This window comes from Aulonocara sp. 'chitande type north' Nkhata Bay, linkage group LG22 (genome assembly GCF_057382095.1).
Source record: "Aulonocara sp. 'chitande type north' Nkhata Bay isolate Kocher_YH1m ecotype deep benthic linkage group LG22, A_spYH_male_GT1.1, whole genome shotgun sequence".
Lineage (NCBI taxonomy): Eukaryota > Metazoa > Chordata > Actinopteri > Cichliformes > Cichlidae > Aulonocara > Aulonocara sp. 'chitande type north' Nkhata Bay.
Genome location: NC_141364.1, coordinates 38000848 through 38016167, shown reverse-complemented (window position 1 = coordinate 38016167; position 15320 = coordinate 38000848). Strand labels below are relative to the sequence as shown.

At 40.5% G+C, this 15320-nt stretch overlaps 1 protein-coding gene across 2 annotated transcripts; it reads right to left on the bottom strand.

Moving 5' to 3' along the window:
- Nucleotides 1-5960: 5960 nt before the first annotated feature.
- irx4b (iroquois homeobox 4b) lies at nucleotides 5961-10396 on the bottom strand. Of its 2 annotated transcripts, none has more exons than XM_086280996.1 (6): nucleotides 10272-10396; nucleotides 9208-9393; nucleotides 8895-9007; nucleotides 8426-8582; nucleotides 8090-8243; nucleotides 5961-7975 (listed from the first exon to the last, which is right to left on the bottom strand). In XM_086280996.1, exons 2-6 carry the CDS (start codon nucleotides 9385-9387, stop codon nucleotides 7389-7391), a joined length of 1191 nt encoding a protein of 396 aa, XP_086137122.1. In that variant the 5' UTR covers nucleotides 9388-9393; nucleotides 10272-10396; the 3' UTR covers nucleotides 5961-7388. The 2 variants fall into 2 exon arrangements, with proteins under 2 accessions (XP_086137122.1, XP_086137120.1); XM_086280994.1 differs by lacking the exon at nucleotides 10272-10396 and adding an exon at nucleotides 9716-10143 and having other exon boundaries at nucleotides 5962-7975.
- Nucleotides 10397-15320: the final 4924 nt, after the last annotated feature.

Sequence of the window (15320 nt, the reverse complement as noted above, 5' to 3'; positions counted from 1 at the left end):
GTTATGATTATTTCTTTAGTACATGAAAGAGATGATAGATAGAGGACTTTTGTCAGTTGTTTACAATGAAGAGCGCTGAAAGGACCTTAACATTCCTCCGTCGGCTCCCGACGATCCAAGCTGGAAGGTCTTGCTCTGCCAGGATACTGTTGGGTGGGGGTGGAGGGGCAGTCTGATAGGACACAGCAGCGTGGAACAATACATGTTTGAAGAAGATCATATATATATTTCATCAGGCTTATTCTCCATAGACCTCTGCATGCCAAATTGGCCTGCGCTTGGCTCGGGCTCCAGACAGCACTACCCTGTTCTGTCCCCAGTGATGCAGGCAGTGGAACTGCATTTTCCACACCACGGAGCTCAGGTTGGGAAGAGTTGTCAGGCTGATATAATTGGCCCTGGTGACTCCTGGAAGTGAGGCTTACGCTGTAGTTAACCTCATCTATAGTCAAGACCACAGTGGATGATTGAAGGGGAGAGAGGTGCACTGTTAAAATGAGGCAGGCGAGCCGGGTCAGTGTCAGAGAGCTGACTGGTTGGTCTTGCGGTTGGTAAGTCTGAGTGGTTCAGAGGCGGTGCTTGGATGGGTTGGAGGCATTGCCGGGGGCAAAATCTTCAGATGAAACTGAGCGTGTGAATCGCACAGTGTTTTAGTCCTGGGTTTGACTGCACTGCTTCATTATTCAGCGCCTTTAAATGTGCTGCTCCAGCATAATGTAATATTCTTCAGCATCATACATATATATATATATCAAGGAACTCCAGATTGCAAAGGTGGATTTAACCAATTTGCAGACTGGCTCATTCATGGGTGCCGTTTCCAACTGTCAAATCAGCGCGGGATTGAACGCTACATCCACTTACCTATTTTCCTTCTCCATAATATTAGATCGTAATTGGAAATAAAACCCTTAAGCATATTATGACCTACAGTGTCGGGTCAGACCATGCAGACAAAGATAAGCTCAAATGAGACTGTAATCACAGTGAAAATGTCCCCACCACCGAGCCTCACAGTAGATAATGGAGTTAAATGCCACAAAATTCCTTAGCACGGCGTCCTTCCACAACAATCACTCACTCCACACAAAACATCCTCCTCATCGCTGTAATTGCCCTATTAAAATATTTCTCCTTGAAGATGTGTCACATTACAGACCCCGCGGCTCATTAAGGAGCTCCCTGCAGCCAATTATCTGAGCCTCCATGTCTGGAAGCCAGTGTGACCAAAAGGGGCTCAGAGGCAGATCTGGGAGCAGCCTGTCCTCCTCAAATCTACACCTACTGTATGAGAGTCAAAACAGAAAACTGACCTTTGGTCATTGTCTCGGGGCGACTCCACTCAGCTCCACTTTAGAGTCAGGTGACAGAGCGTCTGACCTTTACCATGGAAATAATGACTTGTTCTTGTGCCAGGAGCTCAGAGGGTTACCGCAGGGAGCGAGACACCTCTGGCGACATGTGACAGTTTTTGGAGGAGAGAGTTTGCACTCAGCACTTTGATAGCCCCGGAAAACCAAAGTGTGTGTGACAAGACACAAGCGACTTAGAAGTGTGTGTATATCTATGGCTGCGTGTGTGTGTTTGATTGCGCACCAGAGACATAGTGTTGAAAGGAAATAGGTGTCAGACAAGAGGTGCAGAGAGGAGTAATTTAAAGTTGTCAATACTTCCTGTGCAGACATTCCACCTGAAATTTTAAAAATAAAAGTGATTGTGAAAAAAGGGTCTGATTGTGAAGGGAAGAAGAAAAGAAACAGAATCCGAACAAACAATACATGTTGATGAAATTCGGGCAAAACATTTGCAGCTTACTTTCCAAGGTCACAAAAAAAGCCCTTCGCACATGTCTCTGTGTCAACTATCCCTCGAGACACAAAGAGCCCAAAAAACTCCCGGTGCTGTGAGACAGACAGGTAAACAGAGAGTCTAACATTCCCCGACCTGTGCAGCAACACACTGAGTCTTAATCACATTATATGGCCCAGGGAGCAGGCCTGCGTGTCAGACTGGCTGTTGAGTCGTTCGACTGTGTCGACAGCAGACATAGGAGAGGTGAGACAAGTGGAGGGACAGAGGGAGGGAGAAGACGGAGGAGGGAATATGGAGAATGGTGGAATAAGTTGGGGAAGGAGGTAAGAGGAGACACGACATAGCTGGAGTAGTTAAAAGAGAAACGTGAAAAAAACAGGCTGTTAAAAAAGGGATACAAGAGAAATGTCACGAGGAAAAGATTCATGCTCAAAACTTTAGCTGCATTTCTAGTTTTAACATTTTTGACTGGGATTTCACTCAGTGTTAAGTTTACACACGATATCCTCCCCAAAAGCATTTATTTGAAAAAACTTTTGGTCTGATTTGATACTTTAACCATTAAAAGAAGTCTTCATCTTCAGTCATTCTTCTGACTGAAATGTCATTTCATTTTTGTAATAATTTAGGTGTTTAAATTCTTTTCATTACCATAAAATTAAAGAAGATTAAATCTAAAGCTGATTTATGTGGTTTTGCTGGTGAGAGTTGTGCCACGTGGGTTACAAAACAGGGAGCTGGTTGTACCGTTTTGCAAAAAAGTGATCCCGTCATCCCCTTCTGACTGGATCACTTACAAACTAGTCCCACTTTTCTACACAACTTCATTGGATCTCATTTCTCCAGAATATCTTCATTTAATTTTTAATCGCTGTTGCAAGTTTCAACATCTTTAAATCATAGTTTTTGGCCTTGTACCTTAGTTTTTAGTTAGTTATAAAATTGCTTTTATCAGAAAAAAAGGTTGTTGATGAAAACTGTGACTTAAAAATATTGGTCAACAAAATGAGCACTGGTTAACAGCAAACTTATTGAAGTTCATGCTGACCTAGCTGAGATTTTTAAAATGTCAACTTCGCATTCATTGATAACCTTTAGTTAGCTTTAGCTAACAACAATACAAATGTTTTGCCCAAATTTCATTGACATGTATTGTTTGTTCATATTCTATAAGTGAAGTTTTTTTCCTCTTTTTTATTTAAATGAAGCTAACATGGAAGTGTAAATAACTGCAGTTCCTTGGAAAGCCACTTGAGGCTGGCTTAAAAAATTAAATTAGTCCAATAGACAGCATAAAAGATTGATGTAGCTACCTTGCTTTCCTTTTGGAACCTCAAAAAGTGCGTTTTTTTCTTTTTTCTCTTTTTCTGACTGAAGCCCCCTCATTGACAAGTTGTTAGCCAAAGAAGTTTCAGTTTCATATCACAAATAATCCTCCATTTTTTTTAAACATAGTATGAGTAAGATGTTGTCTGATTGTTACTCGGGTGACTCGGGAGTGACATCATTCCTGAGTTAGTGTGTCAGAGCAGGCACAAAAACCTTTTTTACTTCTTAGCAAGGTAGTCCAATTCAAGCATCACTAGCAAAGACAATAATATGTTTTTGAGGGTGGGGGTTAAAAAGACTGCTGCAGCACATCCATGGATAGAGCCAAGTCAATGCTCTGCCTGTGGCACAAGTCACAGATCCACAACAGATTAAAGGTTCAACAGTTTTACTACTGTTTGCATCCGCTGCCTCCGTTTAGGAATGTAAACTTTAGGTTGGTGGGGCTGCTCCGCCTTTCCAAACTGGAAATCCCATATCATTGAATGTTCCAGATGAAAATTTTTACTTGGCACGTGGAACTCAATCTGGAACACATCAACAGAGCTGTTTGTCTGCTAATCAGAAGGTCGTTGGCTGAATCCCCGAATCCTCTAGTTTGGATCCTGATGCATTTTTCGGGAGTAAATGTTAGAAAGTGCTTTGGAATATATAAAAGCACAGTATGAGTATGTTTGTCACTGTGTGAATGAGAGTTGCCCTAGAAAGCCTGACTGTTCTACTGAGTAGAAAGGTGCTATAAGTGGTGAGTGCTATATGGTGGTAAGTACCATTCCATTTACCATTTGCAGAATGTTAATTTTTAATTTTTACTATTATTAAATCTGACCAAAAAAGAGTGAGCCCATAAGCTCAGCAGGAAAGTGTTTACCGAGGTCAAGGCTGAAAGCTTTTTCCCCCATAGATTCTGTAGGACCATTGCTATAAGAGAGAATGCAGTTTAAGGTACTTCTGCATTGGCTTCGTTTTCCTAACTTGGAAGATACATCAGTGTTTTATGGGGTCTGTAGTCAGTCCTCATAGACTCCTTTTTTAAAATGTTCAGATATACCGCATTAAAACTTTTCTTACATGTACAAAAAACAGTTTGTTCTCTATAGCTAATTCTTTTTCTAATAGCTAATTTGTTCTTTCTGGCCATTGTATGGGGGATGAATTTACACAGTTCAGTCCTCTAACCCACAGGTGTCGAACTCCAGGCCTTGAGGTCCACTGTACTGCCCTTGTAGCTTCTTATTGGCAAAGCACACCTGATCTACATATTCAGCAGCTGGTAGGGCAGGGATATCTCAAAAACAAGCAGGATGTTGGCCCTTGAGAACTGGAGTATGACACCCCTGCTCTAACCTGTTTTATGCTTAAAGTTATATCTTATCAGTTGTAACTGCATCTGAGTGACAGTTGTTTTTTCTTCAGCATTTAGTCATCGTAAGACACACTATGTTTGTTGTTCAGTCTCTCCAGTTCCTCATTCAGTTTGAAAGCTGTTTTCTGCTAGCCAAAATCAGACTGCCATCCAATATGCTAGCACTGAATTACCGTAGTACCTTGCTAACCAAGCTAATGTTAGCTAATAGCTCTCCAGAGCTACTCTATCATCCAAATGTGGGTTAAAATGTATTTAAATTAAAAGACCCCCCCCCCCCCCCCCCCAAACAATTAGAAAAAGAAATAATCTGGATTGTAACACCAAAATTACCAAAGGCTTAAAAAAGGCAGTCCAGAAACCAAAGTATGATGGCTTCAAGTCTTTTTTTTTTGTACTAAGGCTATGCTAATGTAATCAATAGATTGTTCACTTTCCAAGAGCTGGACTATTTGAAATGTTTTCCAGCTCTTTGATTTTGGTTTTTAAGATTATAGCTCTAACCTACTATTTTGGTTCTACTTTGAGTAACAAAGAAAAAAAATGAGCCAATTTTAGTGAGGCAGACTTGCAACCAGCTAGCGAGTACAGTGGAGTGTTTATCAGCAAAATATGAATCATTTTCTTAGCAGTTATTTTAGACCACAATAGGAAATGAGTAATGCGCTCAGTTTCTGGTGGCCGTAAATTTCCACTGAGTGCTAATATTGCACAGTGATTGAATGTGTAAGTAAGCAACCTTTAGCCATGTCAGTTTTAAGTGTACATGTCAGTACTGTGGTCACAGCTTCATGCTGCTGACCCTTAGTTGACAATAAATGTGTTGTTGCTTGTCTGAATTTTACAATGAGTTTGCATATTATTCATGAAATTATATAATGAAAACACAGGCACAAACACTGTATTGAAAACAATTGCCAATTAACATATAAAGGGAAGCTGGACCTTTTCCTAACCAAAGCTAAGTCACATTGACACAACTTGATAAAATGCATATTCCTCTCCCCGTACTCCCTGTTCTCTCTACCAGAGGAAAAACGTTTTTTCTCAAACGGCTAAGGGTGAGAGCAAGTATACCCTTATATCTCTTTCCCCACTTAGCACAAAGCCAACCTCTTATCTGGCTGTCATTCAGCGTCCTTCACAACACTAGTACTTCTTCTTTTGAAGTCAAATCTGCCTCAAGATTGTTTTTAAACCAGAAACAAAATTGTACCTGTTCTGGTTCATTAAATTTGGACTGAAAAATGTAAAAATTTGAGCGAAAATATGAAAGATATATCTGCAGCCTACCAAAATAAGATCCCAGTCGCCAGCAAGCAGGAGAAAGAAAACTTTCCAGAAATAAAACGTCAGATGTCATTATTTATCATCTTAGATCTTACTTATTTATGAAGCAGAAACAGAATGAAATTCTCGGTTGAATTCATCCTGAATTATTTAATTTGAAATGGTTAATTCCATACAAAGCCCAGGCAGATCCCTCCTCTGTTCTGATAAATACTTTATCACTGCTACTAAATCGAAAACAGGATGAGCAGAAATATTGTTGGGGGGGTGAAGGAAAAAGACAACAGCTCTTCACTGTTTCTTGTTGTGCTTTATTTGTGAAATTTGTGGAGGTTCCTTTAATAATTAAAGTTGATGAAAACGCATTTTTTCTTAAAAAAAAAAGTTATTTAGGCTAATGATAACTGCCTGATTTCTGTTTATTATAGCAATCTTTTCTATTTATTGCCTGCATGAAAAAGAAATCACCAGAGGGGATAAAGACGTGACACTTAGTTAAAATTACTTAAGAGCTTTTATGAAGCATTTTGCTTGTGGTGGATTTTCTTGCAGTCCCAGGTTGACAAAGTCAAAAGCCGTCTAATGAAAAGGGACGCATCGCTGATTGCAGCTATATCTGGAGCCGAGGTGGAAGTGGCATCGATTTAACAATTTAGCAGCACCCTCCTCTGTGTGTTTCCATTAGTCACGGCTGAATACCACTCACATTCCCCCTTTCTTTCCTTCAAAACACACACACAAATACCCTGTCTGTGGCACACTCACACACACGCATCCAAAACTGCCGAGGTATATTCCCTTTCCCCTGAACTGGATTTATATCAGCTAACGTGATTCTACTATTGGTTCCAGACAGTGGGCAGCTAATGTAAGGGCACAGTCGGAGAACTTTGCCATGCTAAGTAACACGCCTTTTATTTCTGTGACTCAGTGCATGTGCAGGCTATCGTGCAAGTGTACAACACTGTATTTTTTCATGTGTGTGCATCATACAGCCTTGGAGCAGAGAAGTGTGCCGTGACAGTTGATCGTTGATGTAGTTTGCAACAGTCTGTAACTTGTAAGAGAGCATTGGGGATATCAAATTGCCACATTAGGATCATACACCAATAACTGACCGTTCACTAAATTCCTTCAATAAAATAAACTATTTTCCAATCATAGCTTAGCAACTGTGACTATGCAGAGCGGGTCTGCCGGGCTTTGGATTTCCTGAAGCAGTGTGCATGGGCCTTTAGTAAAAGGAATGTCTTTTTTAAACCATTCTCTGAACGAGGAAAAACAGTGCAACGGGGGATGACACTGCTTTCACTTAAGCTTGTTAGCATGGCTCAGTCTGGATTGTGAGCTGGTAAAGATACTAAGATTTTACTCTAAGCATGACATTTTTACCCACTGTCTTCAAGCCCACAAAAACAGTTGTTGAACTAGAACTGGCGGTCCTGCCTTAAAACAAAATGGAAACTTCAACAGGCAAACAGGGAGTGGCTCTTAGTGAACGGTCAGCTGATCAAGTCACACAGTCAAAATATCGACTTTCACATTAAGTCGAGTTTAAGTCAGTCTCTCCCAACGATGGCTTGTTGATGAACTACAAAGCTGAAGCAGACCGCCCAATTTCAAAGGACTGTCCAGGTGTTCTGCTCTCTATCGTAGCTTCGTTTAGGCCTTTCCATACCTCAGCCGGTTTGGGCTGTTGGAAAGGAGGGCCGTGGAAAACGCCATCCACCCATTCTCTGAGTGTGGCGACTGGAGATTCCTGTTGCCTTTCTGTCTTGGTGAGTGCCATGTTGGTCGGATACCCGGGTGACGAGGAAGTACCGGTTGATGACAGCATACATGGCGGGTACTCAGACTGCAAGCTGGCATCCAAAGACACAGCAGTGTGAGCGATGGACCAGATTTTGGGTTTGGCATCTGTGCTTCGAAGGTCTGCATTAAGATAGAAGGAGCTGCTTTGGTGCTGGACCGGTGTGAGTTTGGGGCAGTCAGGGGACAGTCTCTCTTTTCTGTGCAGTGTATCTGGGTTGTGTGCGAGCTGCACGTGGGGTAGCTCTGTGTTTGGGTTCACTTCATTGTCCTCAGGTAGAAACTGTGGCTTTGGATCACAATCAGAAGCATCAGACTCCAGCAGATCGAAGTCCTCAAGATCACTCTGCAGGTCTGCGCACTGTTGCTCTGAGAAAAAAACAAACGACACCGACAGTAAAGAGTCTGTGCATAACAGTCAAAGCTCGGAAAACCATGAAACAAAGCAAACTTTGCTGGCAGACTGATTTAGGACTTGCATACCAGGAAGCTCCTTGTCACTTTTAAGTGGCTTCTCAGCTTCATCACTGTCATCTTCACAGCCTCGGTCATCTGAGCTTTTACAAGCCCGCGGTGACCACGTCACCTTGTTCTCCTTTTTCAATCTCCTGCGTGCATTTGCAAACCACGTAGACACCTGAGGGAAGGAAGGAGAAATCAGAAGCGAATTTAAAGTTAGAAAAGGAGGAGAAGGAAAGTCGAAATGTGGGAAAATGTACTATTTGTATGGAATTAGGAAAAGGTGAAAATCAGACACATTATCATGCAACAGAACCCAAAAATTTCCCGATAAACATCAAATATTTTACAAGAACCCACTTGCGTAAGCGTCATTCTGGTGATGATGGCAAGCATTATTTTCTCCCCCTTAGTGGGGTAGGGGTTCTTCTGGTGCTCCTGCAGCCAAGCCTTAAGGGTGCTGGTGGTCTCTCGGGTGGCGTTTTTACGACGCGAAGCGCCGTCTGAGCAGGAATAACTGAGCCAGATTATGAGAATCAAATAAACAGTTAGCTCATACCAAAAGTAAGTGAAAAACAGAGGGAAAGAAAACTAGATATTCGTAAGAATGTGGTATTATAAATTACAATTAAATTTGAGTAAATTACAATAAAACACTATAAATATAATAAATCTTATTATAGTATAACACTGACTCCATAAACCTGCTACAGACAGGTTTTTCCCATCATTCTGAAGTAAATGATAATGCTGACACAGATATTTTACAGTTATCATGTTAAAAATATGTTTTAATTTAAGAGCAGTGAAAACATTCTTGTTCACTTACCCATATCTGTCATAAGGATATTGTCCAAATGTGTATTCATAAGGATAATAGGCAGGAGTCTGAGATGTCCCCACATGCACAGATGCAGCTCCTTCTTTGTGATCTAGTGGCCCCTGAAAATATTGAAGAAATTAATGCCTAATCAAGGTTAAACAAACTTTTATTTATTTATGTGTTTTCAGAAATGTTCCTGCACAAGAGACAATCTGTACACGTTTTTACTGTAAGGGCAAAACGAATAAGAAAAAAAATCCGGAAGTGAACACTTTGAAATCCGAGAATTAAAGAGTTAGAAGTGAAGTGTGACACTCACTCTGGAATAGAGAGCGGCGTCCGTAGCGCAGGTGTTGTAATAGCTCTGGCTCTTGGGATAAGGGCCGCTGTAGACTCCGATGCCTGCTCCTGGGGTGAGCTGGTGGCCCGGTGAGCGCAGCACCGGGTGGGACGGGGGGGTTCCCGGCTCCAAGCAACCGGCCAGGGAGCCTGAAGTCATCAGAAACTAAGGAAAAATGTATGAAACGAACTCACTGATATCCATAAAGGAAAGGGAATCTGGTGTGTATAGAAACTCTCTTACGTACACTGGCGCTTTAAATGTCTCCTAACTTTCACAAAGGAGCAAATGTTTAATCTCAGTTATTTTCTCAAAAGCAAAACAAAAGCTGGAATAAAACAGCACCGATGTGCTGATTTTGTCACATTTTCTCCATTGTGGACTTGTTGATGGACTATTTTTTGACCAGTTAAAATCTATTTATCCTCCTTATTTAGCTCAGGCCCTCATCAATAACATCAAAGACAAAACAATATACTACCCGTACCTGTGGCGTGGTGGAGTAGGAGTATCCCAGCTGAGAGTAAGCCATGGTTCAAATGTGACCAAAGAGGAAATAAGTGGAGTGCAGATGTGGAGCGACTTCCAGCAGCATCCGTACCAAACGCAGATTTTTAAAAATTATTTTAAATTATTTTGCCCTGACACTAGTTCAGAGATACTTTCCGGTCAACTTTGCAGCTTTTTTTGTTTTTAATTAGAATTTCATCTACCATCTCGTCCAAAAGTGGACACGCGGACATTTACGCAGCGCTTTCATTTTACGCACAAGCGCTGACGGACTTTCGAAGTAACTTCTCGGCTTCACCCGCAGTTTCCACCTCATCCACCAGACTGCTCCTGCTCTTTAAAGTGTCCCTGCTCTCTTACAATCCAACGCCAGTTTGTGTGTGTGATCAAACCACGCATCTCTCCGTGATGCGCTCTTTGGTTTTTAAGGCGCGTCTGTCTGACGTCAGCCTGGACTCCGCGCGAGTGTGTGTGTGTGTGTGTGTGTGTGTGTGTGTGTGTGTGTGTGTTCATATCAAGATGAAGAAACTCACTCCTAATTAATTCCCTCCCAGTTTCCTTTCGCCTCTTATCCAAGAGAACAGCTCTGCGCAGCGATGCTCCCGAGAGTCCCCAGGCGTAAAGAGAGTTGTGATCAATTCTCCTCTCTCTCAATAAACACAGGCGCACAGCTGCACACGTCCACGCACGCATTTACACTGGCACACATGGCCAGAGGGGGTGGGATCGGGAACGTGATGCGTTGACACCACATTGACACGCGATGATTGATGACTACAACCTGATATTAGCATAATCGTTTTGCCCTGTTGTTTAGATAACTTGTCACCACGGAGAAATCTCGCTGTCACCCATATATTCATGAGTGGGGGAATTTCAGGTCTCCTCCAAGCAAATTAATCAAAGAATAAACATTCCATGCATTCCCTTGAGTAAGCACCTTTAGTGGCTGAATGGGTTGTCATGTTTTTAATAACAAACTCTTAAGCTGCCCCGACGAAGTGGAAACGTTTTTTCCCCTTCCTCTCTCTTTCTCTCAACCCACTTTAAGGTTTTCATCATAGAGGAGGAGGAAAAGGGCAGGTGTGAAAGGGCTGTGAGGATAACAGAGAGGCTTATTGTACCAAAATATTTGGGTACACATTTGTGGCACACCGGCAGAACAGAAGTTTTTGATGTACAAGAAAGAAAAGGAGGACAGATATTAGGGACTTTGTTTTCTGTTTTCTTCTTTTGTTTCTCTAAAAAAAAATGTTGCAAATGATCATGCAGTGATATGAGACAGGTTTACATTTGATGTTGAATCTACCTTTAATAAATGCAACCAGTATAACCATCTCTGCAACTTTAGGACTTTACAGACATCACACATATAATATCTTCTTATGTAATTGATAAATACATTTTTATTTTAAAAATTGCAGAACCTGACTAATTTATAGGCAAGCAGATATTATTGGACATTTGCCAATCGACTGGTATCTGCATTTGTGTCAGCCGATAAATTAAAATTAAAAACATAAAGAAGAGATGGAAGAAACACCCTTCAGCCGTGTTAGGAATGATGATGTTGAATATTCCAGCCACCAGATGACCTCTTCATCTTCCCTGTTAGCAACACGTATTTGGAACGCCTTAATCACAACAACCATCTGACCTGGTGAGTGAGTAAATGGATAACTACACATAACAAATATTAGGGTTTATTAGGTTTATGTTTTGTGTGTCTGAAAGAAAAGAAAAATATAATGGTGCTTATATAGGATCATCAGCAACATCATCAACAAAATATAAATATATTTGCTGACATATCGGAACACTCAATTTTAAAATCACCAAATAATAGTATCAGTACCAGCCTGAAAAAATATCACTCTACCCTCCTCACATAGTCCTATATAAGAGGATAATCTTTACACAACCTTTCCAGGGATTTGTGTCCCCTCCCATTCTTGAACCAGTGATCTCTGGTGTGTTAGACCAGTGGTCCCCAACCCCCGGGCCTCGGACCAGTACCGGTCCGTGAGTCGTTTGGTACCGGGCCGCGCGAGTTGAGGCTCAGGTGTGAAATGTATGGTTTTCAGGGTTTTCAGTGTTATTTTGTTATCGTTTTTATCGTTAACTCAGTTTTCCTGGGTCTTTTCACGTGTGTTATGAATAAATCTTCTTTTTTTCGGTACCGGTACTAGTTTTATTTTGTTGTATTTATCCGCGACACCTTAAAGGCCGGTCCGTGAAAATATTGTCGGGCATAAACCGGTCCGTGGCGCAAAAAAGGTTGGAGACCGCTGTGTTAGACAACTGTGCTAATCCATTTATCATCACATGAACGCTCAAGATTTTCACTGTAATGTACAAATTAGCATTGAACGAGTCCACAAACTGGTCAGGAAAGTGTTTGTGAAGGCTACATAACAAGATAGCTAGGTGTCGCTTTCACATAGATGAATTTTGTGGTGACAGGTGTCGCCCCCTTCTGGCCATCAGAAAGAGTACAACGTAAAAGCAACTGCATTGGTTTTCAGACACAGAACTTATGTCCACTTTTTGAATACAGATTTTTACTTCTACCCACATTAATTGCTTTTAGCCAGACTGAAAATTTATAGCGACATTTTCAAGCTAGGAGATTGACATTCTCTAAAAAAAAAATGATTCAGAATATCACCTTGCTTAAACTGGGTCTAGAGTTCATAGCAACAATAACAGAAGTAGCTTTTCATACAAAGTTATGTCTCATTTTTACTTCCTTGTGGACGTACACATGCAGCTTTATGGTTTGCTTGGAGCTACTTTGAAGATTTGTTCTATGCATGCTGAAAATTATATCTTAGCAAATCAGGGTGAAAAATGTTGCATCATGAGGGTCACAGATTCAGATACAGATTGCAAGAAATGTCAGCCTAAATCTAAGAAGAAGAAGAAATTGGATTCCCTTTAAAACATATTTGTTGTGCATATTGGTTGTATATGAACATATTTTCTGAATGTCAAGATCTTCAGTGCCAATCTCAGGTTTTTCACCTTTTTTGTTTCTTTTCCCACAGTCTCTAACACTGGGAGAAAGGAGAGGTTTTAAAAAAACAAAAACTTTCCGTGCAAAAATCCAACTTGAAAAAATGGATGTGGAGAAGAGGAAAAGCCAGAGGAGGCAAACTTGGAGAGCTAAAGAAATCGTTAATAGTCAGGGGATCTGAAATGGAGTGAGGGGATGTGGAGGGGTAAAAGGACAAAATATTCCCAGTGCACCCAGAGTAAGGCTGGAACAACAGAGCTGCATCACCAGAAAGCATCTCAGTCCCCACAAGGGAGAAAGCATCTGTGTACCGGCTCTTGATTGACATTCCATTTGTCCCATGAAAGGTGCTCATATACTGAACACGGACTAACTGTCTCGCCCTCATCTATGCTCAAAGCTCGGAAATGAAGTTATCTCCCTGCTCTGGCGTTGCACGTCTTCACACAAAACATACGTCACTCAAGGAAAATGGCAATTTGTTTATCCGCTGACAATGAACACGGGTGTGTTTAATGTTTGTTTGGGATGGTACACGAGGAAATAACTTGTACGTTTATTTGAATGAAGAGACTCTGCAGAGCCTGAATTAAACTTTCAAAGCTCTGTACCAGAGTATTCCACAAATAATGATTATAAAGCATGAACTGCACATAGATAGATAGACACAACAGATTCTGTTATTTCAAACACCTACTTATATATTAATATATGGTCTGTTTATAAATTCATGGCATTCCTGTGGTATACATTTCTTAAGGCTCTGCGTTCGTTAGACCGTGATTATATCTTTCTGATCTCGTTCCCCTCACATCAATCATTCATTCAAGATGCTCCGCAGGAAAAAAAAAGAAAGGAAACATTCTTATTTCCTCCCTCCTGCATGCAGCTCTAGCTATTATGCAGTAGGTGGGGCGTGGGGGTTAATGATAGAAGCATGTTAATGTGAGAGGAGGAGGGCTAAGTACAGCACAAAGTGTTTGCAGTGGAGGGCCAAACAACTACAATCACAACTTCTTTCAATCACAGCGCGTCCCATTTGAACATTTTCCACCTTAAAGTATGAAATCTATGCAATTTTAATCGCTGTTTAACATGTAGATGCTTTTTGAGCCTTCGACTTGGTTTTAGCTCTCAGTGGTTGGTGCTGAAGGTCCCAGAATGAAATCAGAATCCCTCTAATCCATTTTTTTTTACGCCACAGTGAAAACTAAAATAATTAGTTTGCAGGGTCATGAAAATGCATGTAAATGCCACACCAATTTTCATCATTAATTTTCTGTGTTTATCTCAAAATATTCTTTTAATATATATATTTTTTCCTCTTTGTTTATGTGAATTTCTGCATCACAAACAAATTACTGATCCCAACCGTTTTTGTGTTTCTTTTACTTCAATGAAATGATAATAACGAAGTTACATGGTGTAGACATTGCATGCAAAAATGTGCCAGTTGCCACCTGCAGCTATAATTTCATCATATCCTTTAAGTACATCCTGCAAGTACACACACACTTTTTATAATCAAGGATTTTTACCAAAAATCAAAGATGTGACAGAAATGCAGACTTTAATCATTTTAAGTATAAATCTATTGAGTTTCCATATTTTTAATACATGGATCCTTTGCAGCCAATGAATGCCTAAACGCTAGAACTCATGGTCGTCACAACAAACTGTGTTTCCTCCCATGAGATGCTCTGTCAGAGTATTTGTTGTTTGTGGAGCTCTCTGCCTTCCGTTTTGTATTTAATAACTGAAAAGCTGCTCTGTTTGGTATCAGGTGACTGACTTGCCTTCAGAAACACTCGGGTTGCTTTCGCGGTATCCGTTTGGACTGTGAAGCGCTGTTTAATCCGTTTTGCCATATTTGGCAGAATCTGAAGAGAGAATATTGCCCTGGTGTAATTACCTTTTTGTGTTATCAACAGTTAATGCACAATAATTTTAGCAACCAATCGAATTGTTTTAATCAGCTCCAAGTTACATGAAAATGCTGTATATGAGTCTTTATAGTGTACATCTACATGTCAGTCATGCTTGCATGGCCAAACAATGAGAGTAAGTGACCACATGAACAATTTGCTACGTAAACATGCTAAGTAGCTAGTTTGAAATGTACTTGTAGGTACATTTTTACCACTGGGCTGTGGACAGAGCAAGGTTAGCTGTTTCCCCATTTTATAGATTCTAGTGTTTTTGTTAGGCTAAGCTCACCAGCTTAATTGTTTTAGTTAATAGGCTAACATTTAAGGGAAAAAAACAACTCATTGAATGTTAGGCTGTTTATTTTAACGCCTTTTTCACAAGTTTGACAGAAAAATTGAATGTTTCTTTACATCAGTGACTTTTACAGAAAGGCAAGAAGAGATAATGACTTAAACATACCTTTTTAATGATTTTGAACTGCCTGTCTTTTTTTTTTTTTCTTCACCTTGCTGCACTACTTGGCTTATTCACAATTAACTAACAATGGCAAGTGCTAAGGAAAAAAATCATTGAGTAAAAATAACTACAAAACACAATGAAAGAATTCACACGGGCAGTGTTTTATTATACATCATGT